Raw genomic sequence first — 25,893 nt, forward strand, 5'->3', positions numbered from 1 at the left:
GGGTTGCTTTTTCGTTTTGTTGATTATTTCTTTTACTGTACACTTTTTAGTTTGAAGGCCCACTATTATTTCCACTTACAAATCCTAACACAGATGCCCAAATAAGTGGTGCTACAGAAATACTAAACTGAGGCTGGGCGTGGTGGCTCACGCCTATAATCCCAGCACTTTGGGATTACAAGACAGGTAGATCACTTAAGGTCAGGAGTTCAAGACCAGCCTGGCCAACATGGTGAAACCTTGTCTCTACTAAAAACACAAAAATTAGCTGGGCTTGGTGGCACAACGCCTATAATCCTAGCTACTCGGAAGGCTGAGGCAGGAGAATCGCCTGAACCTGGGAGATCAAGGCTGCAGTGAGCCGAGATAGCGCCACTGCACTCCAGGCGACAGAGTGAGACTTTGTCTCAAAAAAAAAAAAAAAAAAGAAGAAAAAAAAAAAGAAAAAAGAAAGGGATACTGAATATTCCCAACACAGAGAAATTATGTTTTAGCTGATGGATATGCTAATTACCCTAATCTGATCACTACACAGTGCATGTATTTTAACATCACTATTTACCCCATTAATTTGTACAATTATTTGTCAATTTAAAAAATTAGGCTGGGCGCGGTGGCTCACACCTGTAATCCCAGCCCTTTGGGAGGCCAAGACAGGTAGATCACTTGAGGACAGGAGTTTGAGAACATCCTGGCCAACATGGCGAAACCCTGTCTCTACTAAAAACACACAAAAAATTAGTCGGCCATGATGGCGCACACCTGTAATTCCAACTACGCGGGAGGCTGAGGCACGAGAGAATCACTTGAGTCTGGGAGGTGAAAGTTGCAGTGAGCGGAGATTGCACCATGGTACTCTAGCCTGGGTGATAGAATAAGACTCTTATCTCAAAAAAAAAAAAAAAAAACTTAAAAGCGTATTAACAATTTTGTTTGTTTGTTTTTGAGACAGAGTCTCTCTCTGTCACCCAGGCTGGAGTGCAGTGGTGCGATCTTGGTTCAATGCAGCCTCCACCTCCCAGGTTCAAGCAACTCTCCTGCCTCAGCCTCCCGTGTAGCTGGGACTACAGGCATGCACCACCATCCCTGGCCAATTTTTGTATTCTTAGTAGAGATGGGGTTTCACCATGTTGGCCAGGCTGGTCTCGAACTCCAGACCTCAAGTGATCCGCCTGCCTCCACCTCCCAAAGTGCTGGGATTACAGGCATGAGCCACCACACCTGTATTAACAAAATTTTAAAAAAGAAATACCAAACTGTTTTTATAACCTGAAGCTGATCCTTTTCATGTGAATTCCAAATGTCATAACACGATTGCCAGTATTTCTCTTATTAAAAGACTTTTCTTTAATATAAATCTTTATGTTTAAAAGGGGAGTAGGGAAATCTTCAAAACTGATACGGATTTGCAATACAATTATACTACCTGAGACTTTCCATGCCTTCCCAATTTAGGCAGATTTCACACTATGACAGCTGCCACTTATAGCAATAGCAGAAAATCCTATAATGGACATCTACTTTTACACAGGATATTAGAGTATGTCATCATGGCATCTCACTACCAAAGCTCCAGGCCAGAAGGAAGCAAAAGAAAGAAGAGGAAATACAACCTAAATTTATCTTTTTGCTCACTATAATATTTAATGAGTACCTACTATTGGTAGGTACATACTATTGGTACATACTATTAAGTGTGTTGTGGTGGTAGTAGTGGGTATACAAACTGAGTACCTTATGATCCTTGCCTTCCATTCAGTTATAGTCAAACAGAAGATATTAAGATATACTAAGAGAACTAAGGTACCAGGCAAAATGTGATAGGTGTTATAATCTGCGTAAAGTATCATACACTTGGCAGTAGGAAGCAGGCACTTCATAAAGGAGGCACTACTTGAGCTAAACTTTGAAATGAAAGACTGAAATGGGAAAAGACTGAAAAGAGTTCCTTTAGGCAGAAAACAAGGTGAGCAGAAACAGAAAAGTAGAAAGCGATGGGCATAATCAGAGAATACAATTAATCCAGTTCAAATGTACCTAAAATGATGGCCTCTCAGAGCATTAGTAAGAGATAAGTCTGGGAGTGTAAGTTGATATGAAACCAAGATAGGTTTTGAGTACCAATGAAAGGGTCTGGACTTTATTCAATAAGTGAAAGAAAACTATGCAAGCCTTTCTAAATTGAGAACCTGGCAAGCTCAAAACTGTTAAGATATTCAAAAGATAAATTTGATAAAATAATTGTATATATCAATTGAAGAGAAAGGAAGAGTCAACACAGCCAAAGTTTCCCACCTGGGTAACTGGAAAGGTGACAGTGCAAATAAGAAGTGTAGGAAATCTATAGAGGTAGATTTAATGGGGCCAGGTGCAGTGGCTCATGCCTGTAATCCCAGCACTTTGGAAGGCCGAGGTGAGCAGATCACCTGAGGTCAGGGTGTCAAGACCAGCCTGGCCAACATGGTGAAACCCCATTTCTACTAAAAATATAAAAATTAGCTGGACATGGTGGCAGGCACCTGTAATCCCAGCTACTCAGGAGGCTGAGGCACGAGAATCACTTGAACCCAGGAGGTGTAGGTTGCGGTGAGTTGAGATCGTGAGACAGAGTGAGGCTCCATATCAAAAACAAAAAAAAAAGAAGTAGATTTAATGGATAGAACAAATATGTTCAGTTTTTAATAAATTAAGTTGTAAGTGCCAGTGGAACAGCCAGGTAGTTATACAGTTATACAGCAGTTATAAGTCCTTGGCAGAAGAGTCACAGCTACAGAGATAAATAACTTTAGGAGTTAGCCATATGTAGTTTATAGGTAAAGCTATCCAGTTGAAGAGACTGCCTAATAAAAGAAAGGAAATGTAATGGAAAAAGAGAGAACCAAGAAGAGACTCAGAATATAGTTACATTTAGGGGCATGAAAGAGGAGGCAAAAAAAAAAAATAATTAAATGCTACTGTTTCATCATTATTTTTACTGGTAGGTTCAGTACACTTCTTTCAACTTTTCTACATATCTAAAGGTTTTCATAATAAACAGTTGGAAAATATGCATACAATCAGACTTGCTAAGCTGTTTTTTCAAAAGGGAAATATTTCAGTAACTGTTTTGTTGCTTCCTTTTTTAAGTGAAAATCAAACAGACATCATTCCTTTCTTGTACAATATATATAAACATTTTGGGAAAATGTCCTACAGTAACATCAAGCTGTTTTGCAGTTCATGCTTCTGTACTTTTGCTCATGATGCTCTGCTGCCTATAAATCTCTCCCACCCTCACCCTTTCCCTAAAAACTCTCATTCTTCAAAATTCAGTCCTATTATCATGTCTAACAAGCATCCTTGAAGCTTCTTGAACTACTATAACTAGTACCTTATACATACCTTATTCTGCATAACCTCATAATAATATTGATGCTTTGAGGAAGATATTACTGTCCTTGAGATAGAGAGACATTTGCTCAGGTTCACAGATAGGTAAATAGTGGTGCTGCAAACTGAATTAAAGTCTGTAAACTATAAACTCCATAATGTGGACTCTTTCCCCGTGCCCTATAACAAGACGCTCACAGATGCCCTTCAAAGCAGAAACTATGCTATGATTCCTATGACAAGTATGAAACAAATGCGAGATGTGGTTCATTCACAACTGAAATGTTTCAGAGGCAACACAGAACCAAAGCCCTGCTTTCCTAACACACTGAGGGATAATTTATTCTTTGGCACATTAGAAGGAAACCAAATCAAGAAGAAGCCAGGTATCTTTTCAGTGTTAGCCAAGAATGACATCCACATGGCCTCAAGTTTCTATTTAATAAAGTATGCCAAGGTCGGGCACAGTAGCCCACATCTGTAATCTCAGCACTTTGGGAAGTCGAGGTAGGAGGATTACTTGAGGCCAGGAGTTCAAAACCAACCTGCTCAACACAGTGAGACCCCATTTCTACCAAAAATTTAAAAATTAGGCAGGAGAGGTGGCGCACACCTGTAGTTCCATTTACTCTGGAGGCTGAAGCAGGAGAATCACTTGAGCTTAGGGGTTCCAGACTAAAGTGAGCTATCTCGCCATGTACTCCAACATTACAGGATTATAATTTCTCATTTCAATTTTAGAAACCTGTATACTACAAACAATCAATACAAGTGTAAAGACTATTGATGAGAGTTGTTTCTGGGTACACTGCATAATAGAACTATCTATAGCTCTCATTCATATCAATAAATAATTTACTAAGAACCTGATACATGCCCTGCTCTGTACAGAATGCCATGGTTAGGAAGGGTAGGGTGGGTGATTGTTAATAAAAGAAGTAAAACAATCCCAACATTGAAGAAGACAACAATCTATATGAAGATGCATGAATGGAAGATGAGAAAGAGAATATAGCCTTTAAATGACAAATTGTGTGGCAGAGACCATTTAAAGAAAAGCTCTTAAAGATATGCCAGTGTAGGTGAGAAGATACACAGAAATGGATATCATGCCAGGCAGAAGGATAGCATCTGTCAAAGCACAAAGGTAGATAACGGGTTTGAGGCATAAGGAGCAGTGACAAGCTGGTCTTGTATGAGGTAAAGGTTAAGAGAAGCAGGTACAAGGCAAAACTTGGTTAGGGAAAGCCCCCCCAAAAAACCAAGCAGATCAGTTTACACTTGACTTGTTAAAAAAAAAAAAAAAAAAAAAAGAACTATGTTAGTTTCTTGGGCAGAAGAATAAAAAAGCATTTTCAGAAGATGAGATAGGTTGTACATATTGAATGAACTATAGGTTAGGGAGTAAGTGCAGAGCCATGAAAGGCAGATAGGAACCTTCCTTACCAAATCAAATCCAGTATGACTAGACATAAATGAATCGAGGATAATGGCAACAACATGGGAAAAGGTAAATAAAAAAGTTGCTTCAAAGGAGTAATTAACAAAGACCACAGAGAAGCAAACTGAGACAGCTTGCTAAATAAACTTTTTAAAAAATCAGCTCTAAGAATATAATTTTCTTTTTCAAATAAGCATCAGGGCTGGACGCAATGGCTCACGCCTGTAATCCCACTTTGGGAGGTGGAGGCGGGCAGATCACCTGAGGTCAGGAGTGCGAGACCAGCCTGGACAACGTAGTGAAACCCTACCTCTACTAAAAATACAAAAATTAGCTGGGCATGGTGGTGTGCACCTTTAGTCCCAACTACTCGGGAGGCTGAGGCAAGAGAATCGCTTGAACCTGGGAGGCGCAGGTTGCAGTGAGCCGAAAACATGGCACTGCACTCCAGCCTAGGTGACAGAGTGAGACCCTGTCTCAAAATAAATAAATAAATAAGCAACAGGAAAAGATTATTAAACTGTATTTATGCTAATTTTCCAAATAAACTTGTTACTTTCAATGCTGGTCTTATGCAGTAGACCCATTAAGACTAACCTTCAAATTCAAAATGTGATCCATTAATACGAAACATCTTGGCTGCTTCAAAGTAAAGTCAACAGGTCCTCCTCTCTGCTGAGGGTCCCAATTCAACATCAACTGTAGCCAGTTTTCCATGGGTTCTACTATTAAACTAGAAAACATACAAAATAGGGTGAAAATCAAATCATTATGTTCCAATTTCCCTTTATACTGTTAGAAAGGTAATTTTGCAGGTTGTCCATTTTCTTTCCCACATCACTTGTCTGTACCATTTCATAAATTACTTTCAAATTCATGAAATGACAGGGGACAAACTTTTTTCCATCAAAAACTACTCAAAACTCCACATATGTTAGTTACTGACAACTCTGACGGATGAGTCCAAATCCATTCTGCAAATAACTCATTTACTTCATTATCCTAAGAGCCTTCTTAGGACATATGTCAATCAGTTAAATGGCAGTTCTTGTTTCCACTAGACCTGTGCTGTCCAAAATGGTAGCCACTAGTCCCAAGTGGCTATTTATATTTACTATTTATTCAAAATTCGTTCTCTAGCCAAACTAGCTATATGTCAAGTAGTCAATAACCTCATGTGGCCAACAGAAATATAGAAGGTTTCTACATCATCACAGAAAGTTCTACTGGATAATGCAACTTGAAACAGACAACTAGTCTCCTGTTCCTTTACAACTCTGGAGAAACTGAGGCAAACTTCCTTAACTAAAATATACTTACCTACAAAGGCTATTTGGTTGAGGTAAATGGCTACTAAACCGAACTTCTCCTGACATCTCTTCACATGCAAATATACACTTTGGATCCTTCTTCTTAATCTTCTCATGCCTATAAAATCAAAAGCTACCTCAGCTGACAAAGTGATTCTCACAAATTAAGATTTCTTGCCATTTAATTATATTTAATTGTATATTTCAAAGGCAATTAAACAATTAAAGAAAGAAAAAAAAAGACAAATGAAAAAATTTCTATTCCCATTAAGCATGCCCAAGTTCTCATCCATTTCTTACCAGGTAAATGGCTGCAGATGATGCAAAAAAGGCCTATATCCAGCAATACATTCAAATACCATGGTCCCAAAGCTCCAATAATCAACAGTGGCTGTGTAAGGCTTATTCTCAAAGAGCTCTGGGGCCTTCAAAAGAGAAAATGCTTTAAACACCAACACTGTATGGGAAAAGCTACTTTATTTTTGACCTACTATATTCATGATCTTCAGAAATAAGAGAATCCTATACACACTTAAATTCAAAGAAACAATACAGGTCTCACCAGATACTGCAGTGTTCCCACAAAAGATGTACACAGACTTCCTTGATCAACATCTTTGGCATATCCCAGATCAATTATTTTATGTATTATCTGCAAAATAATAAGACAGATTAAGTATTAAATGGTAGAGAAATTTAAAAAGGAAAGACAACAATATCCTTACGAGGCTGTAGACAGGGTAGTGATGAGGACCTTGGGCTCTGTAATAACACAAAAATATTTCAAGCCTGAGTGCCACCACTTAACTAGGCGTGTGATCTACCAAGTTATTTAACCTCTCTCAGTAATCTAATTGGATGACTAACAGTCCCTGCTTCACAGAATTGTTATTAGGATCCAATGAAATAACGAAAGTAAAGAAGGTAACACAGTGCTTGGTACGTGGTAAAAATTGAATACAGGTGGGCTATTAATTTTTATTTTACTATATTCAAAATAAGCTCAATCCATTAAACTGGAAAGTAAAGGCAAGGGTGACTTCCAAACTTGAAGAAGCATCATACCTCCTTAGAGTAGATTAAATGTGAGTAAATACTTAGATCTAACTTCAGGAATGTCCTGAAGTCTTTGGATTAAAAAAAAAAAGCAGATATATTTGGTGCCAAGCATACGTGAAAGGTTCCTAAGAGAAGAAGCATCGCCAAGGTTCCAACACCTCCAAGAGGCCAAAAACTATTTTCACTAACTAAAGAGACGGTACACACAACTCAACACAAGGTTCAGACTCTTGGCCTTTAAGTCTTTATTATGAAATTTGGATGCTGGAAACAAGAAAACTGCTTAAGTTCCAATGAAATGAACATTTTAAGAGTCCATTCACAATTTCTGGTTCTTCTCCAGATGACTCATTTAAATTGGGGGAAGGAAAATAAGTTTTAAAAATATATATACTTTCTTTTTTTTCTTAAAGTGGACCCAGGATGTGTATGTATGTGTTTTGGATGTGCTTCATAAGAATAAAATAATAAGTGTTAACATATTATGTATTCACAGCCTGTATCTTTGCTAGATACTATGATGGAAAAACAGACTTGAACAAGACAGGTGAAGTCTAGGAGCTGGGTTAAGTATGAAAAATGAAAAAAAAGAAAAAGAAAAAAAAAGCAGGTGCTGTTCCTTCTCTGATGGAACCACTGTTTAGCAGAAGGGACAAAAAAACTAAACACAAAACTACAGTTCAGTGTGGTGAGGTCTGAAATGGAAAAAGTAAGACTGTTATGGGCATACAGCAAAGACACCAAAGCTCAAGGACTAACTATATCAGAGAGACTATATTCAATAGGCCTGAAACATTACTTCAGGTTTCACCTACCTTTCCACCAACATCCTGAAGAACTATGTTTTCAGGTTTTAGATCTCGATGTATAATTTTGTTTTCATGCAAATATCGAATCCCAGACCCTAAATAAAGTTTAAAATATACTTTGAAGTAACAGAAATCATTGAGTTAAAAGAAAAATTCACCTCACATTTTGTACAAATCTGCTCTGATGCTCAAGTTTATATGGATCATCGTAACTACACAACTAATACTACAGTAGTTCAGGTTTTCTTCACAGAAAAAAAAGTAACATTAAACAAATACTACAAAATTATACTATATGTTCATTTAACTCATTAGAATTAACACCAAATAGAAATGCAACAAGCAATTGGGAAAATCCCTGAAACTCTTATAAGCCTCTTTCTCCCACCTAAATCACCCATTTCAATTGGACTTTAGCCCTCATGACCTTGGAAAAGAGGCAAAACCAAAATCTATGGGGAAACAAATTTTTGGTTTTTGAGGTTCCTCCAAAAGGTTAGGTACTGGTTATTTTAGGAATTTTTCTGGAGTCATTCTGATTAAGCAGAGATTTTTCACCCTGAAGAGTTGACTTGGCTGGGCGTGGTGGCTCACGCTTGTAATCCCAGCACTTTGGGAGGCCGAGGTGGGCAGATCACGAGGTCAGGAGTTTGAGACCAGCCTGGCCAACACAGTGAAACCCCGTCTCTATTAAAAATACAAAAATTAGCCAGGTGTGATGGCGGGCGCCTGTAATCCCAGCTACTCGGGAGGCTGAGGCAGGAGAATCGCTTGAACCTGGGAGGCAGAGGTTACAGTAAGCTGAGATCGCACCACTGCACTCCAGCCTGGGCAACAGAGCTAGACTCCGTCTCAAAACAAACAAACAAAAAAGAGTTGACTTGAGGACCCATCCCTCAAGGAGATGCAATTCCACTGTAAACAAAATTACTATGTCAATGGTAGGGAGGGAGTGAAATTGAGTAAGGTCATTTCACATGATTTTTTTGTCAGCTATTGGAACATCTATTAGACAAAAAAAGGACTCTTAGCCACAAATAAATAATAAAATATCCTAGTTTCTTTTTGTGCGTGTGTGACAAAGTCTCACTCTGTTACCCAAGCTGGAGTGCAGTGGTGCAATCTCGGTTCACTGCAACCTCTACCTCCTGGGTTCAAGCGATTCTCCTGCCTCAGCCTCCCGAGTAGCTGGGACTACAGGCATGCGGCATTGTGCCCAGCTAATTTTTGTATTTTTAGTAGAGATGGGGTTTCACTATGTTGGCCAGGCTGGTCTTGAACTCCTGACCTTGTGATCTGCCTACCTTGGCCTCCCAAAGTGCTGGGATTACAGGCGTGAGCCACCGCACCTAGCCAAAATATCCTAGTTTTAATTTAGCATCAATAGTAATAGATCTTTATAACTTCTTATAGATGTTGAAATTCTATAGACTTTGTATAGTGTATCAACAATTCTCCTGAATTTCCAAAAAGATCTTTTATGGGCCAAAGGGACATTACATTACAATGGTATTTTAATACTGATACATACCTATATCACTTAGTAAAGAAAGTATCTGGCTTTCTTTAAGTCCACAACAATTTTCTGGTTTGTTGAGCAGCTAAAAAAAGAAAGAAATCTAAAAATCTGTTCTGCAAATTGCTGGGCTGCAATAGTGACCACACATTAATTACTATACTCTAAAAGAATATTCAAATGAGAAAATAAGTCATAATAAAATACAAGGGAATAAAATTACCAAATCCATACTGAGGGCATGTAAATTTCATGATAAGGCTCATAAAAGTAAAAAGAGGCAAAAAGCATTTGAAACTGGAAAAGGCTGACAAATCTCATGGATATATATAAAAATGGTCATATGGGCACATTTAAAATTAGGTAGAAAAAAAAGATTGCAATACAGAAAACAACTTTTTATAAGCACCTTAACCACTGAAATTTTCATCTAACACCATTGCTATAGTCCCATCAAACAGCAACAACAAAAATGCATTTTCTAAATCAGGAGTCAACATTTTCTGCAAGGAACCATATGGTAAATACTTTAGGTTTTGCAAGTCACATAGTCTCTGTTAAAACTACTCACTTCTGCAGCCATAAGAAAGCAGCCATAGACAATGTGTAAAGAAATGAATGTGGCTGTGTTCCAATAAAACTTTATTTACAAAACAGGAAGCAGACCATAGTTTTTCCGATTCTTATTCTAGTTTATTATATTTAACATGATTCAAACATTGCTAAAGTTTGTGATTTACTATCTCTCATCTCAAAACATCCACACTACCTTTCGGAGATCTCCTCCAGAACAGTATTCCATTGCTAGAAGAGGCACATCATGAATCAAAATATTCAATTCTTCAGGAACATCACAGGCCTTTACAACATTGGCATGATTCAACCTAATAAGAAAGAAAAACATTACAATAAAAAAATTATTTCCAATAAAAACAGACTGGATTTGAAATGCTACTTAATTGTGGGTGGATGAACAGAGGGGGAAAGATCAGTATTACTTATAATATTCCAATTTCTGATTTGTATAATTAAAAATTAGTAATTTTTTAAAAGAAAACACACATAAAAATACCATCACTATTACTACTATTACATTTCTAAGTGCCAAGCAGTAAGCATTTTAAATATATTAACTCAGTTACTTGTCACAATAATCCTATTATAGGTAGATTTATTAATACTTTCACCACACAGGAGAAAATTGAAGCACAAATTGGCTAAGTAACAAGATCACACAGTGAGTAGGTCAAATCTGGCGTTCTAGGCTGGGTGTAGTTGTAACTGTAATCCCAACAATTTGGGAGGCTGAGGTGGGAGGATTGCTTGAGGCCAGGAGTTCGAGATCAGCATGGGTAACACAGTGAGACCTCATCTCTACAAAAAATTAAAAATTAGCCGGGTGTGGTGGCGCATGCCTATAGTCCCAGCTACTCCAGAGGCTGAGGTGGGAGGACTGCTTGAGCCCAGGAGTTCAAGTCAAGCCTGGGTAACATAGCAAGACCACATCTCTTTTAAAAAAAAAAAAGAAAAAAAGAAAAAGAAGCAAACAGAATTTCCATGTACATGTAGGACCTGATAATTTATACTATTAAGCTTTTCTGGTGATTCTGCCACATAACCAAGTTTGAGAATCAAAATGGAATTAAGCACAGATATTAGAGTCAGAAAGTATTCATTTCAAATCCACACTTTACCAACCACCAGCTATGTGACTCTATAAGCTTCAACTTCCTCATTTACAAAATAATACCTAAATATAAGATTGCTGTGATAATTGGAAGAATGATCTGTAAAGCACTTAGCACACTACCTGTGGAAGTTTTAAAATGTCTACTTCTCTTTTTAAGAGCTTAACTCTCCTCCCCTTGAATGTAGGCTGTACTTAGTGACTCACTGTAACAAACAGAATGTGGTGGAAAAGGATGGAGTCTCACTTCCAAGTAAAGATCATAAAAGATATGTCGGTTTTCATCTTGCTCGCTCGTTCACTCTCTCTCTCTCAGATCACTCACTCTTTCTGGGGAAAAGATCTTTCTGGGGAAAGCTAGCTTCCATGTCATGAAAACATTCAAGCTTCCCCATGAAGAGGCCCACATGGCGAAGAACTGATGCTTTTGGCCAACATTCATATAAGTGAGCATGGAAGCAGATACTCCAGCCCCAGTCAAGCCTTTGGATTACTGCAGCTCCGACCAATATCCTGAGATGTCTCAGGAAAGACTCTAAGCTAGAATCACCCAGCTAAGCCACTCCCAAATTCCTAAGTCACAGAAACTATAGGATACTAAATGTTTGCTATTTTAAGCCACTAAATGTTGGGGTAATTTATTTTTTATTATTATTTATTTATTTATTTATTTATTTAGAGACGGAGTCGCCCAGGCTGGAGTGCAGTGGTATGATCTCAGCTTACCTCAACCTCCGCCTCCCGGGTTCAAGCAATTCTCCTCCCTCGGCCTCCCAAGTAGCTGGGATTACAGGCACCCGCCACCACGCCTGGCTAATTTTTGTATTTTTAGTAGAGATGGGGTTTTGCCATGTTGACCAGGCTGGTCTCAAACTCCTGACCTCAGGTAATCCATCCGCCTTGGCCTCCCAAAGTGCTGGGATTATAGGTGTGAGCCATCACGCCCGGCCCTAGCTGACTTTTGTTAACTGAAATGAAATAGTTTTCTGATTGTGGTAAAATACACATAGCATAAAATTTACCACCTTAACCATTTTTCAGTGTACAGTTTAGTGGCATCAGATGCTTTCCTTTTTTTTCAGACAGGGTCTTGCTCTTGTCACCCAGGCTGGAGTACAGTGGTATGATCTCAGCTCACTGTAGCCTTGACCTCCTGGGCTCAAGTAATCTTCCCACCTCAGCCTCCCAAGTAACTGGGACTACGGGCATGCACCACCACACATAGCTAGTTTTTATATTTTTTGTAGAGATGGGGTTTTGCCATGTTGCCCAGGCTGGTCTCGAACTCCTGAGCTCAAGCAATCCACCCACCTCAGCCTCTCAAAGTGTTGGAATTACAGTGTGAGCCAACGTGCCCAGCCTGGCATCAAATACTTTCACAATGTTTTGCCACTATCACTATACTGCACAAAACTGTTTAATTCTGCAAAGCTGAAACTCTGCACCTATTAAAAATTATTCTCTATTTGCTGGTCCCTTCACCCCCTGGCAAACACCATTCTACTTTCTTTCACTGTGAGTTTGACTACTCTAGGTACCACGTATAAGTGGAATGACACAGTATTTGTCTTTTTGTGACTGGCTTATTTCATTTAGCATAATGTCCACAAGATTCATCCATGCTGTGGCATGTGTCAGAGTTTCATTCCTTTTTAAGGCTGCATGATATTCCATTTCATGAATATACCACATTTTGTTTATACATGTCTCTGCTGGTAGATACTGGGTTGCTTTTACCTTTCAGCTATTGTGAATAATAATGTTATGAATATGAGTGTACAAATTACTCTTTAAGTCCCTGCTTTCAATTCATTTTTGTATATACCCAGAAATGGAATTGCTGGATCATATGGTAATTCTATTTTTAATTTTTTAGGAATCACCGTACTGTTTTCCGTAACAGCTGCACAATTTTACATTCCCACCAACAGTGTGTAAGTGTCCTAGCTGATTTTAACTAAACCTTCTTAATCTTAATGTGATATTATTATTTGAAATAGAATATATTTAATGAGAGAAAAAAATATATGTTCCCAAAAAGATCCTGAGAAGAGTGGATTCCTGGCCTCTTTCCCCATGATGACATCTGGTTGGGCTGTAGAACCAGGGAAATGTAAGTCAAGGAATACACTTACTTCTTCATAATCTGGATTTCATGGCACCATCGTTCTCTGTTTTTGGTACTTAGCTCTAGGCGACAAGACTTAATTGCTATTTTGAGATCAAGTTCCTGCCAAAATAGAAAATCAACAGAAAAAAAAAATTAGGTTCTTGTGCAGATTTATTTGCTACCAAAGAAATAACTTAAGACAACAAAACTTTTTAGCTTTACTAATCAAATATATTTATCCACAGCTCTCTTGAGGCAATGCTTTTTAAAAAGATAAACCATGAGACTATTACACCAATGCTTTAAAACTGACCTTCAAACACGCAACAGCATACAAGGGAAAAGTGCCTGAAACTGATTTTATAACAGGTCTTTTCAGAACTCTCTCTCATATATAATGTTAGAAAAAAAAAGATCCTGTCTCCTCAGCAAACCCCTTTCAGAGCTTAATCAAGACAACTAATATGTGCCCCAGCTTCTAGCATAACTAAAATGAAGAAGGTAATTCAGGGCTTCCTGGACTCCAAACAGCAAGAGAAAGTTTTAATATAACCAAGCCTAAAGCAAAAAACTCCAATCCTAATGTTTGCATTTCAAATGACATGAAGAAAAAAAATCCTACCAATGAGTGTACTTCTGCTTCCATAGCTACATAATGAACCTAACATCTCTTGCCTGTGACTAGTAATTTAGCCAATTCTGACTGAAATTAAACCCATTCTGATGCACATTACAGGAAATAGCCAGACCCCATCATATTCTGGCAACATTAATAATGCAGCTCAGAAACAGCAGTCAGGGCTACACAGGCTACACTATGTTTCTGATATCACGAGGAGAGTTCAAAAGAATTTCCAACATATGTAATCTCTGACACAAACCAGAGTTGTAATAAAGGCTGTGTATGAATACAGGGAGAAGAGCCCAGGGGCCAGGACAGAAAAAATATATTATAGGTGGGGAAGCAAGACATAGCTTGGATAGGGTAGTGTGAATTGGAGGGTGAGAGGAAAAAAGAAGCTAGAGATAAGATGATACCTGGTGCATAGAGAAGAAGGAAACTAGGATAGACTGCATGCTAGCCTACCCACAGTTCTCACTCCCTTCAATCTTCCTTTTGTTATGAGCAGGTGACCAGTTATATCTATGTCCCATGCAGGCCTTTACCACCATGGAAATGAGAATCAGGCACAACCATGAACAACACTGAGCCCTGAATGCTCATGTTAATGGAGCAATAAGTTATCTATTTCAAAAATCCCACTTTGTAAGATCCTTCAACTCCCTAATTTATATTTCATCAACTCTGTGAAATTCTACCTTTTCACAAAGAATATTCTATGGGAAGTTTATAGATGTACAACAACAACAAAAAAGTTATGTGTTTAAAAAGTCGGAATATTCTGGAGATAGGGTGATGGCTGTACAACAACGTCAATGTACTTAATGCCACCTAACTGTACACTTAAAAATAAAGTGATAAATGTTGTGTTATGTATACTTTACCATAATAAAACAAAAAGTGATTAATTCATCCATCCCCACCCAGGGACCAAGAAAAGAAGTCACAAAAGCTGCCAGCATGCATCCTTTTTCCTTATGACCAGGCGGATAGGCAGGCTTAGGTAACAAAGGCAACATGCCACTGGAAGCACTTGGCTCCCACTTTTTTTTTTTTTAGTGTGTTATGTTCCCTCTGATGGTGAGAATTATTAAATTTACTACTTATCCTGCTATCACAGGACTTAATGCCTTAGTCCTTCACCTTCCATTCTCTTTCTCCAAGATTTTCTCCTATGCCCTATCTAGAAACCTGGTTCACAAAACTTCCTCAGTTCTATCAGTTTCAGTTGTCATTCTAATTACCCTAAACATGCCTATTTCCCCAAGGTAGACTCCTATCTCCCCTTTCTCCCACCCCAAATTATGAGCTTTCTCACTACACCCATGTTCCTTTAGATAACAAATTATTACTTTTCCTCTTGAATTAACTTCTCTATTCACAAGCCAAGCCCAGGCATTTTAGTAAAATCTTACCTGTTCATCTTGTCCCATATGTTGTTCCACTCAAATTTATCCTTTACAAAACCATTTTCCTAGAACAACACTTTTTATCTTGACATTTCCTTAAGGCCAATTAATGAGGAGCATTATGATCATAGCAGCAACAACAACGAAGTAGCAGCAGGTGCTAACAGTTGAGGGCTTTCATGGGTCAGGTACCGTATTTAGCTTTACATACATTACTATTTTATTTAACTCTCAAATCCATGATGCATGTAATTATTATACTATACTTACTTTACAGGCAACAAAACAAAGCCTATATTACAGGAATTATTAGTCCAGGGTCTATTTACCTAAAATGTCCTTTAGGAAGGCACGAACCTCTCAAATGGCAATGCATGGTTGTGTGGATGTGCATCTGTGCATTTTTCTGGGGAAAGGGTTCACAGCTTTTATTGGTATATCAAAAAATACATGTCCCAGGCCTGGTGCCGTGGCTCACGCCTATAATCTCTGCACTTTGGGAGCCTGAGACAGGTGGATCGCCTGAGGTCAGGAGTTCGAGACCAGCCTGGCCAACATGGTGAAACCCCGTCTCTACTAAAAATACAAAAAAATTAGCCAGGCACGGTGGCGGGCGCCTGTAATCCCAGCTACTCAGGAGGCTGTGGCAGGAGAATCGCTTGAACTCGGGAGGAGGAGGCTGCAGTGAGCCGAGATCGCGCCCTGCATTCCAGCCTGGGCGACAGAGTGAGACTCCGTCTCAAAAACAAAAACAAACAAACAAGACCCAAATATGATTTTTTAACTGCTGCTACAATGGTTAAACATTCTCTATTAAATCAAAGTAAAATTCTTGATTCTGATGTTAACTGTCCTCCACCTACTAGAGCGCCCCCCATCTCCATCTACTAATATCGCCTTCCGTTTGAAGCCATGATCTGCACCAACTCACCCTCATACTGTCCCGACCTGGAATACATCCCCAATTCCAAAGCCCGTCCATGCTTCCAAAGGCTTAACTCTGGACCCATCATGAAGCTTTCCTTGTCTACTCCAGTCCCCACTGATATCATACGGCCCCCAAGCGCGCGCGCGCACACACACACACACACACACGGACGCACACATTCCAAAAGGCAGTCCCCTTCAGCCCTCTTCTCACACATTCGTGCTCCTACATACACACTGTGACGTGCATCTGCCTCACACACCCTGACACTCCACATTCACAGAGACACACACGCACTGTCACACTCAACTAAACACCTGGTCACAGCCTGACAGTCATACCCAAGTTCCCCGCAACAGCTCTATCTATGCCCAGTACCTCAAATACAACTTTGGACACACAGGCATAGTATCTTTCTCTCTAATACACACACACAAGCCCACTGGCCCCCAAATACTGCCCAAGGTCCCACCAACCATCTATCCCACACTGTCAGCCCCGTGTTCCACAGACGCTCAAACCCACCGCCGCTCCCTCTCACGCCCCGCCTCACCCGATGCTGGTACAGACAGACGTTCCCGAAGCCGCCGGTGCCCAGCCGCTCCCGCATCTCCCAGGGCCCGCCCGCGCCCGGCCGCAGCCCCGGGGGCCGCTCCATGGGGCGGGAGGGCAAGCGGCCTCAGGCTCCACAGTTGTTCCAAGGCCGGTTCCGGGCCGCCGATGCTCGCGCGTCTTTGTTCTCGCGAGAATGAATGCGTCACTTCCGGTAACCGCTGCGAGAAGGCCCTTCCCTAAGTTCTCCCAGGGCGCTGCCGGAGCCCTGCCGGCTAAGGGATGGGGAAACAAACAGGTACTCGGTCCGCTCTTTAAGTCCCCTACGTATTTTCCGGGAGGGCTGAACAGAACCACAATGTTTTTCTAGTCTTGGAAAACATAAGATCTCTCCAAACCCCACATTCCCGTCAAATCCACTTTTCAAAGCAGTCCAGTCTCTCCTGTATTTTTTTTTTTTTTAATTAAGATAGGGTCTCGCTCCGTTGCCCAGGCTGGAGTGCAATGGCACGATCACGGCTCACTGCAGCCTCGACCTCCCGGAATTAAGCGATCTTCTCACCTCCCGAGTAGCTGGGATTGCAGGCGCGCACCACCTCGCTTGGCTAGTTTTTTATTTTTTGTAGAGACATGGTCTTGCTACGTTGCCCAGGCTGGTCCCGAACTCCTGGTCTCAAGTAGTCCTCCCACCTCGGCATCCCAGAGTGCTGGGATTATAGACATGAGCCACCGCGTCCAGCAATTAGTCTTTTCTAAACTTCATATTGTCTCTACTCCTATCTACACTTCACCTTTCTTCAGATCCCTGCCAAGATCTCCAACTCCACCACCAGCTGATCCGGCACGCTAAAGACCACCAATGATTTAAAGGCTGCGAAATCGTTAAAATACTACGCTAGCAGGCCCACTAATGAATTAGCCTTCTTGTTCACTGACTTCCCAATACCCCTGCTCCAGGATATCCCGTCATCCCAAATGACTCAAGAATGTGACGCTATTCCGGAGTGAAGAGTGTTTCTCGGGATTTCGCGAGCTTTTTTCCTAGATGCCTCACAGAGCTTGCTGTCCGGCAGTCCAGTTATGGGTTTGCCAGCACAGTAGTTCATTGTGAGAAGTGTTTCTAATGGGTGCTACAGGGCTGCAGAGGCAAGCTTTGGGAATGCTGTTGGTGCAGCAAGTGCTTCCGGGTGGCGGATTGCCATAGCATAGGGGAAACAACTCCTGGTCTTCCATTTAAGAGGGTCATACCTTCACTGTACCTGGGGGATCTCAATACTCCAAGTAAAGGAATCAGCATGGAATCAAATTATTGAGAAATGTGATGCTGCAACCAGAATGTTGAACACTGCATGATACAGACGAAGTCGATGTTGTAGGTCATTAGTAACGTGGTATGGGAGGTTCTGGTTTCTTTAAGTGCATGGTTTCCATGGACTTGGAGATGATGGTGCCTCTGAGGACATGTCATTTAGAGCTGGGCAGACCGCACAGAGAATTGTGGTACAAATTGTTGTAACAGTATGAGGCCCTCTCATTTGCTGTATGTACAGCATGGCCAGTGCTAATGTGCTCAATTTCCATAGGTGGGGCTGTAATCTCGTAATTCCCAGTCAAAAGAGGTAGGAAGGGATGCTGAGGACCCAGGGATACTGATGATTGCGCTGACCCAGAAGTGGCCATCTTTGTGGAAACCAGGTTGGTTCCCTTGGTTAACTTTTTAAATGCCCCCATTCCCAGGGCCATGAGTAATTTGAGTTGTTTTTAGTTGTTGTTATTGTTTGAGATGGAGTTTCACTCTTGTCACCCAGGCTGGAGTGCAATGGTGTGATCTCAGCTCACTGCAACCTCCACCTCCAGGGTTCAAGCAATTCTACTGCCTCAGCCTCCCGAGTAGCTGGCATTACAGGCGCGTGCAACCACGCCCAGCTAATTTTTTGCATTTTTAGTAGAGACGGGGTTTCACCGTGTTGGCTAGGCTGGTCTCAAACTCCTGATCTCAGGTCATCTGCCTGCCTCAGCCTCCCGAAGTGCTGCAATCACAGGCATGAGCCACCTCGCCTGTTTTTTAAAAAGCCTAAGCCTGTTGACCCCAGGCTCCACAATCTTCAATTTTCCGAGCCTCAGTTTTTTTTTTCACGAGTAAAATAGAGGTAATACCTACCTCACAGAGATTTTGTGAAGATTAAATGAAACAGTGTCTGGACCATAAGTGCCCAATATAAAGGTAAAAATATTTTTCTTTTTGCGCCTAATATGTAGCATTCTCTTTGCTCCTTCTCTATGTAAATGTTAGATCACTATTTTCAAGCACTCCTTAAATACTGATATTTCTCAGGTAATCATCTTCAGCTCAGGACTGTATTTACCCTATCTTAATTTCACCTATGGCCTATACCCTGATGATCCCCAAAGCCCTGTAACCAACCCAGGTACTGATGAGTTTAGAACTGCCCAGCAGCACAACAGACACATATTAGATATATCAAGCACCTAAAACAATATCCAAAGGAGAATTATCTTTTTTTTCTTAAATCTGTCCCTTCTATTCCCCATTAAACTGTAATCTCTGGGACAACAGGGACCATATTGGGACATGACTATGGTCCTGGAGCTTAGAAAAATGCCTGGCACACAGGAGTTAAATATCCGAAGGACTAAATGGGCTCTTATCTATGAAAAAGATGAATGCTTTAAGAGAAAAATAGCAAAAGCCTTGGATCCCTTTTCCACTTTGGGTTGTTCAGGGAGAAACTGCCCTGTGTGATTTTGGAGTAACAGCTGGGCCTAAAGCTCTAGCCCCTCCTATTACACATACTACTTCATTTCAACGGTCACAGGCAACATGAACACAAGACACTTCTCAACCATGGAAAAACGTCTGGATTTCATTTGGTAGTTTAAAGGTTTTTGAAAATGTTGATATACACAAGCTGTACTTGGAGCTGGATGACAGACATAGGAGCTGGATGACAGACATACTTTTATTCTTTTATTTTTGAGATGGAGTTTCACTGTCACCCAGGCTGGAGTGCAATGGAGCGATCTTGGCTCACTGCAACCTCCACCTCCCAGGTTCAAGCGATTCTCCTGCCTCAGCCTCCTGAGTAGCTGGGATTACAAGCGCCTGGCACCACGCCCAGCTAATTTTTGTAGCTTTAGTAAAGACGGGGTTTCACCATGTTGGCCAGGCTGGTCTCAAACTCCTGACCTCAGGTGATCCACCTGCCTCGGCCTCCCAAAGTGCTGGGATTACAGGCGTGAGCCACTGCGCCCGGCCTTAACATAGGATTTTCATCCTAGAATGACTTTTCCCCAAAAAGATTCAATCTTAGGCCTCTTGCTGTAGGCAAGTTCCATGGGACTGCACAAAAGAGGCAGGGAAACAGTCCCCATGGGAGATTGTAGTTTCTTTAAAAATAGGCTTCTAGGCCAGGAATGGTGTCTCATGCTTGTAATCCCAGCAGGTTAAGAAGCCAAGGCAGAGGATCCCTTGAGCCTAGGCATTACAGACCAGCCTGGGCAACACAGGGAGACCCCCCTGTCTCTATAAAAAATCAAAAAAGTTTGCCAGGCATGGTAGCATGCGCCTGTGGTCCCAGCTACTCATGAGGCTGAGGTGGGAGGAACTCTAGAGCCCAGGAGGTTGAGGCTACAGTGAGCCACAGTTGTGCCACTGCAATCCTGCTTGGGTGACAGAGCGAGACTTTGTCTCAGAAAAAATTCTTTTAATTAAAAAAAAAAAAAAGCTTTACTACTTCCTATGGAGTTCATAAAAAGTTCTTCCCTTTGTTTTAGTCATCCAGAGTAAAGTCATAGGGCTCAAAGTCTTTCCGGAAGCGGCGAGCCAGGGTCTCCTCGTCTTCCTTGCTGATCTGACACTGCCTCCAGTCAGACTTATCAGGAACATTAAGGATGGCTTCACTGGCCAGGACCTCCCTGCAGAAATAGCACAAAGAAGTCAAAATGGAAACTATCAGCCTGAGCTCTCCTCAACATCACCCAAAGAAGGTATGCAAATTTCTCTGACTTTGCTCTCCTGCCCTGAGTGCCATCTCTGCCATACTGTTGATCAAAATCATACCCGTTTTAAATGACCAGCTCAGGTACTATATATTTCCTGATCCTTCAAACCCCACTTGCTTCTCCCTCTCTTAAAAAACTTGGAACTATATTATTGGTACTTAGAGAAGCAACACCACATAGAAAAAGGGCAGGCCCTGGTGTGAGAAAGATCAGAGACTGGATCCCATTTCCAGCTTTGCCACTTGCTGTCTATGATCTAGACAGATGATTTCATCTCTGAGTCTTGATTTCCTCACCTATGAAATGCAAATAAGAACACCCACCATACAGGGTTTTTGTGAGGTACAGAGATAACACAGTCAAAGTGCCATATTAGCTGTGATTACAACCTGCCTTAAACTGTAGTTTTGTCACCTCAACTAGACATGAGTTTGCAGAGTCAGGAGCCTAGTCATATCCACTCTGATTTAAAATTCCTCTGCCTCTCCTTCTAGGGAACTCAGGCCCACATAACAGCAGCACAAGCCCAATGTCAACAAAACAACTATCTTGGCTCTTAGGACTAAAGAATAACTACATACAGACACACTCACACACAAGCTGCCTTCTAATTGCCATTGCTTTATATTTTTATTTTTACTTATTTTGATATATTAGAAATAATTCTATTACACATTTATATGGTTCATTTTCCACTTTGAAGTTACAGTAAATAGAAGAGTTAGAAACAAATCATGAATTCTCTGTAAGTCAAAGAACCTAAGCTCCCTGGGCAAACTTTGAGCCTATTTCAAATATAAAAGGAAAATAGAACTACCTTTCTTGTACAGCTGAAAAAAATATGCCATTTCAAATATTTTGTTAACTATAAAATGCTATATAACTATAAATTAGTATCTTGATAATTACTCAATATTGAAAATACATCATAAGCACAAAACCATTCAGAGAATCTTTTTGTGTGCTTTATACGCCTATGTGTATCTGCAATCGTGTGCTTATGTTGTCAATGTTCATAACCGCATCTGTTGCTGAGGCAACAACGAAAAGATCATGTCAGATGTCTGAATCTCGTAGCACACTTGTTCCCATTTATCTTTTTGAAAAATGTAGACAACTACATTTACTGGACTTATCTAAGGGGGCAATCTCTTGGAGGCTTTCTGAATTAGTCCAAGACAGGTTCAAGGCTCACTCAAAGCCCATTTTTAACTAGGGGAGAAAAAACAGCTGCAAATCACAGACACCAGCATCAGATACTCTGTTCTACACATTTTCCACTCCCCTTCAAACTGTATCTTCTTGCCAGCAACTTCCCATCTTCAATCTTTGCTTAAGTTATGTTACTCCCTCTATGGTTTTGCAGTCATGTTTTGCCTGATACGAGGAACAGAACTGAAGCCTCCTCCAGGCCTTTACCATACTGTAGAACACTGAGGTTAAGACCTCAAGTTTTGAGGTCCAACAGGCCTGGGTTTGAACCTACCACTGTGTGACTAGAACAAGCTACCGAAGCTCTCTACAGCCTGCTATCCAGTGGGGTAACCATTAGCCAGGTATGGCTATTTAAATTTAAATTCTAATTAATTAAATAAAATCAAAAATTTAGTTCCTCAGTCACATTAGCCACATTTCAGCACTCAGTGGCCACAAGTGGCTAGTCACAACTGTATTGGACAGTGCAGATATTTGAGCATTTGCATCGTTGTGAAAAGTCTACCGGGCACTGCTCTAGAGCCTCATTTTCCACACTGGTAAATCGGGATGACAGTACCTACCTTACAGAGTTATGAAGATTAAATGAGTCATGTATGTGTAAAGTTCTTGGTACAGTTCTTGGCACAGAGTATGTGCTCAATTAAAGTTCCCTAGCACTTCTGGCTGGAATGCCCTCACCTCAATCTTTGCCCTCTAAATATGCCTCTCAGGTTCAACTTTGCCACTTTCATGAAGGCTTTCACCAACTAGAAATGAGCTGTCCCTTTTCTGAATTTCTACAGCACATTGTTCTCCAAAACTCTGTCATGGTACTCTTCACATTCTACATTACATTACTGACATATATGTAAACATCTGCCCTAAGACCATGGGTCCTCTGGGGCAAGGACTGTTTACAATTTAGCTTTTTATCAATTGTCCCATGTAGCCCACCACTCTGTTCATAGCAGGTCTAGTGAAAATACATTGAAAAGAAGAAAAACATACCTTCCAAACTGCAAAGGAAAATTCTTTTTAATTCTGTGGAAAAGCTTTTCTCCTGTGTCAAGTTCAACATAAAAATATGCTGCTCCTGGCTGTGCAATCTAAAGTAAACAGAGTTGTATGAGGATGTCCAATAATGCTTTAAAAATCTATAATCCGAGTTCATCTCTAGGCAAATAATTCAGTCTAAATGCACAAGAAAAAAAGATATGTATGTTGCTATAGATCCCAAGCCACTTAGTGGAACTAGGGCTTAAAAAGTCTAACTGGAAGATACTAACAATATCCTCCCAGTGGCATCTATCCTTCTAAGTTCCTACCTTAGGAAATTCTAATTTCTTGCTCTTCCCAGGAAAGCACTAAACTTTGGAGTAATGCCCTGTTCATCTCCAGTCTAGTCAATACCCAGTGCTCTAGTTCCAAATTGTCCACTGCCTCTTTTTTTTTTTTTTTTAAGAGACAGGGTCTTGCTATGTTGCCCAGGCTGAAGTACAGTGGTGCAATCATACCTCACTGCATCCTCAAACTCCTAGGCTTAAGTGATCCTCCTGACTCTCAGCCTCCTGAGTAGCTAAGACTACAGGCACATGCCACCATGCCAAGCTTATTTTTTTATTTTTTGTAGAGACAAGGTGTCTCACTTTGTTGCCCAGGCTGGTATCAAACTCCTGGCTTCAAGTGCTCCTCCTGCCTCAGCCTCCCAAAGTGTTGGATTACAGGTGTGAGCTACCATGCCCAACCCATTGCCTATTTAATAACATTTTTGGAATGCCTTGATAGCTCAACATGTCAAAAACCTTAGGCTCAACATGTCAAAAACCAGATCTTGCCAGGCATGGGTGGCTCATGCCTGTAATACCTTTGGGAGGCCGAGGCAGGCAGATCACAAGGTCAGGAGTTCGAGACCAGCCTGGCCAATATGGTGAAACCCCGTCTCGACTAAAAATACAAAAAGTAGCCAGGTATGGTGGCGCATGCCTGTAGTCCCAGCTACTGGGGAGGCTGAAGCAGGAGAATCACTTGAACCCGGAAGGCAGAGGTTGCAGTGAGCCAAGATCATGCCACTGCACTCCAACCTGGGCAACAGAGCGACTCTGTCTCAAACAAACAAACAAACAAACAACAAACAACAACAACAAAAACAGATCTTTACTCTTCCCTGAATATCACCATCCCCTGTTTCACCTGCTTGATGTCAGAGTGCTCTGGGATTTCCAACAGCTCTATCTGCTGCTCCTGTGCCTGGGTAATGAAGGCATCTTTAATGTCATCAGTAGTAGAGCAGCTGATTGGGACAGGAATGACCTGGGGGTTGGGGAGACAGGAGAAATTCTTTGTGCAGGTCCCAGAGAAGTTGTGCCTGCACGGTCTCTGAGAAGTAGCAAATCCATCACAGGAGTGGAGAAACACCCCTCAGCACAGAATATCCTCAGGCCAGACAAGCCTGTGTCAGCCTGTCTGTAAGGACTTAAACTTATGAGATAGCCTGCCACATGTGGGAGCCATTCTCTCATGCAGGAAAGGCTTAAGAGAGATATCTCTGTCACAAGCCTTTGCCATCTCCGATATTATATATGTGGCAGAGTTAGGCCCATTTGAAAACTTAACAAATGTGCCAAAAAGAAAACCACCACAACTACAAATGATTTACAATCTGATTTTCTGAGCTGCTAGCCCCATGCAGGCTTTGAGACTATTTCCTACCACTAAGCTTTCCCTCATGCTGGGCCTCCACACAAAATACTCACTTTCTTCCAAATTCTTATCCAGCAAGCCCCACATCTTCCTTGGAACTTCCTCAACTACCCATTCCTTTTCTAAACAAGGAACCTACTATCTATGCTGTTTACATGTACTGACCACACACTTCCCTGTGAAGTCTCTGGGGTTACCACCAGATACTCTTTAAAAACTTTTTAAATGAATGTTATTTAAATATTAATATAAAAATATTAAATATTTTACATATTAAAGCTAAACTTTATATAATTTTTTTTTTTTAAAGATGGAGTCTCGCTGTGTTGCCCAGGCTGGAGTGCAGTGGCACAATCTCAGCTCACTGCAACCTCTACCTCCCAGGTTCAAGCTATTCTCCTGTCTTAGCCTCCCGAGTAGCTGGGATTACAGGCATGCACCACCACGCCCAGCTAATTTTTTTGTACTTTTAGTAGAGACAGGGTTTCACCGTGTTGCCCAGGCTGGTCTTGAACTCCTGAGCTCAGGCAATCCAACCGCTTCGGCCTCCCAAAGTGCTAGGATTACAGGCGTGAGCCACCTCGCCCAGCCTATTTAAATACTTATTTACCAATATCAAAGTCCCCATAGCGCCCTTCCAAGTTTCTATGAACAGACCACCTACCTGTAGCTGGAGGTGATGGCTCTTATAATTTCTCTCAAATACAACACACCGTTTCCCTCGACTCTTAAAGAACCGTCTCAGAGTGGCCTTATACTTCTCCACCTCTTCTACCACCTCTGCTGAAAGCTCCACCACTGACTGGTAGTGTCCAATAGGCAGGATGAGGACATGGTCATCAGATAAGCCTCCTTTGGCCAGGGCAAGGTAGCACTGAAGAAGCAGCACACAGAATTGAGACATCAATACAGCATGTAGGATTCTCCAGGGAGAAAAGCCTATACAAAAAGTGAGCCTGAGGGTGTAGGCGAAAGTACTTGAGGTTATTAATAAAAATTCTTTCTTGAAAAAATCTGATTTTAGAGATTGTAGCAACAATGTTCTCAGGTATCCGCTGAAGAGTGAGATTCGGCATAAAAAATTTCTATGCAAGTAGCAAATGAACTAGGAGCAAATGAATTGGGAGAGGCACACAAGCAGGCTTTTGGCTTCAAACACAC

General features: G+C 41.0%; 2 protein-coding genes and 1 non-coding gene across 37 annotated transcripts in view; all 3 read right to left on the reverse strand.

Moving 5' to 3' along the window:
* The window catches only part of CHUK (component of inhibitor of nuclear factor kappa B kinase complex), a 42,936-nt gene extending 25,920 nt beyond the window's left edge, over nucleotides 1-17,016 (reverse strand). For 6 of the 8 annotated variants that reach the window (XR_010159742.1, XR_010159743.1, XR_010159741.1 and 3 more), the window contains exons 1-9: nucleotides 16,814-17,010; nucleotides 13,327-13,421; nucleotides 10,274-10,388; nucleotides 9,520-9,589; nucleotides 7,995-8,083; nucleotides 6,683-6,772; nucleotides 6,421-6,545; nucleotides 6,131-6,238; nucleotides 5,408-5,543 (exon numbers count right to left, since the gene is read on the reverse strand). Coding sequence is in view for 5 of the 8 variants with exons in the window: in XM_016962397.4 (XP_016817886.1) it covers nucleotides 5,408-5,543; nucleotides 6,131-6,238; nucleotides 6,421-6,545; nucleotides 6,683-6,772; nucleotides 7,995-8,083; nucleotides 9,520-9,589; nucleotides 10,274-10,388; nucleotides 13,327-13,421; nucleotides 16,814-16,918 (933 nt within the window). In the remaining 3 variants the exon portion in view is untranslated. 8 annotated transcript variants of the gene reach the window in all.
* A 2,658-nt stretch (nucleotides 17,017-19,674) lies between these two features.
* Nucleotides 19,675-25,893, reverse strand: part of CWF19L1 (CWF19 like cell cycle control factor 1) — a 35,412-nt gene continuing 29,193 nt past the window's right edge. For 17 of the 28 annotated variants that reach the window (XM_054659407.2, XM_063817623.1, XM_063817626.1 and 14 more), the window contains 4 exons: nucleotides 25,397-25,606; nucleotides 24,223-24,342; nucleotides 23,041-23,138; nucleotides 19,675-20,748 (listed from right to left, as the gene is read on the reverse strand). In XM_054659407.2, the coding sequence (XP_054515382.1) occupies nucleotides 20,604-20,748; nucleotides 23,041-23,138; nucleotides 24,223-24,342; nucleotides 25,397-25,606 (573 nt within the window). In that variant the 3' untranslated portion in view covers nucleotides 19,675-20,603. 28 annotated transcript variants of the gene reach the window in all.
* Nucleotides 24,529-24,675, reverse strand: LOC112204683 (small nucleolar RNA SNORA12). The gene has a single exon (XR_002938351.1). It is a non-coding gene; the product is annotated as a small nucleolar RNA SNORA12 (small nucleolar RNA).

Source organism: Pan troglodytes, chromosome 8, assembly GCF_028858775.2.
Source record: "Pan troglodytes isolate AG18354 chromosome 8, NHGRI_mPanTro3-v2.0_pri, whole genome shotgun sequence".
Classification (NCBI taxonomy): domain Eukaryota; kingdom Metazoa; phylum Chordata; class Mammalia; order Primates; family Hominidae; genus Pan; species Pan troglodytes.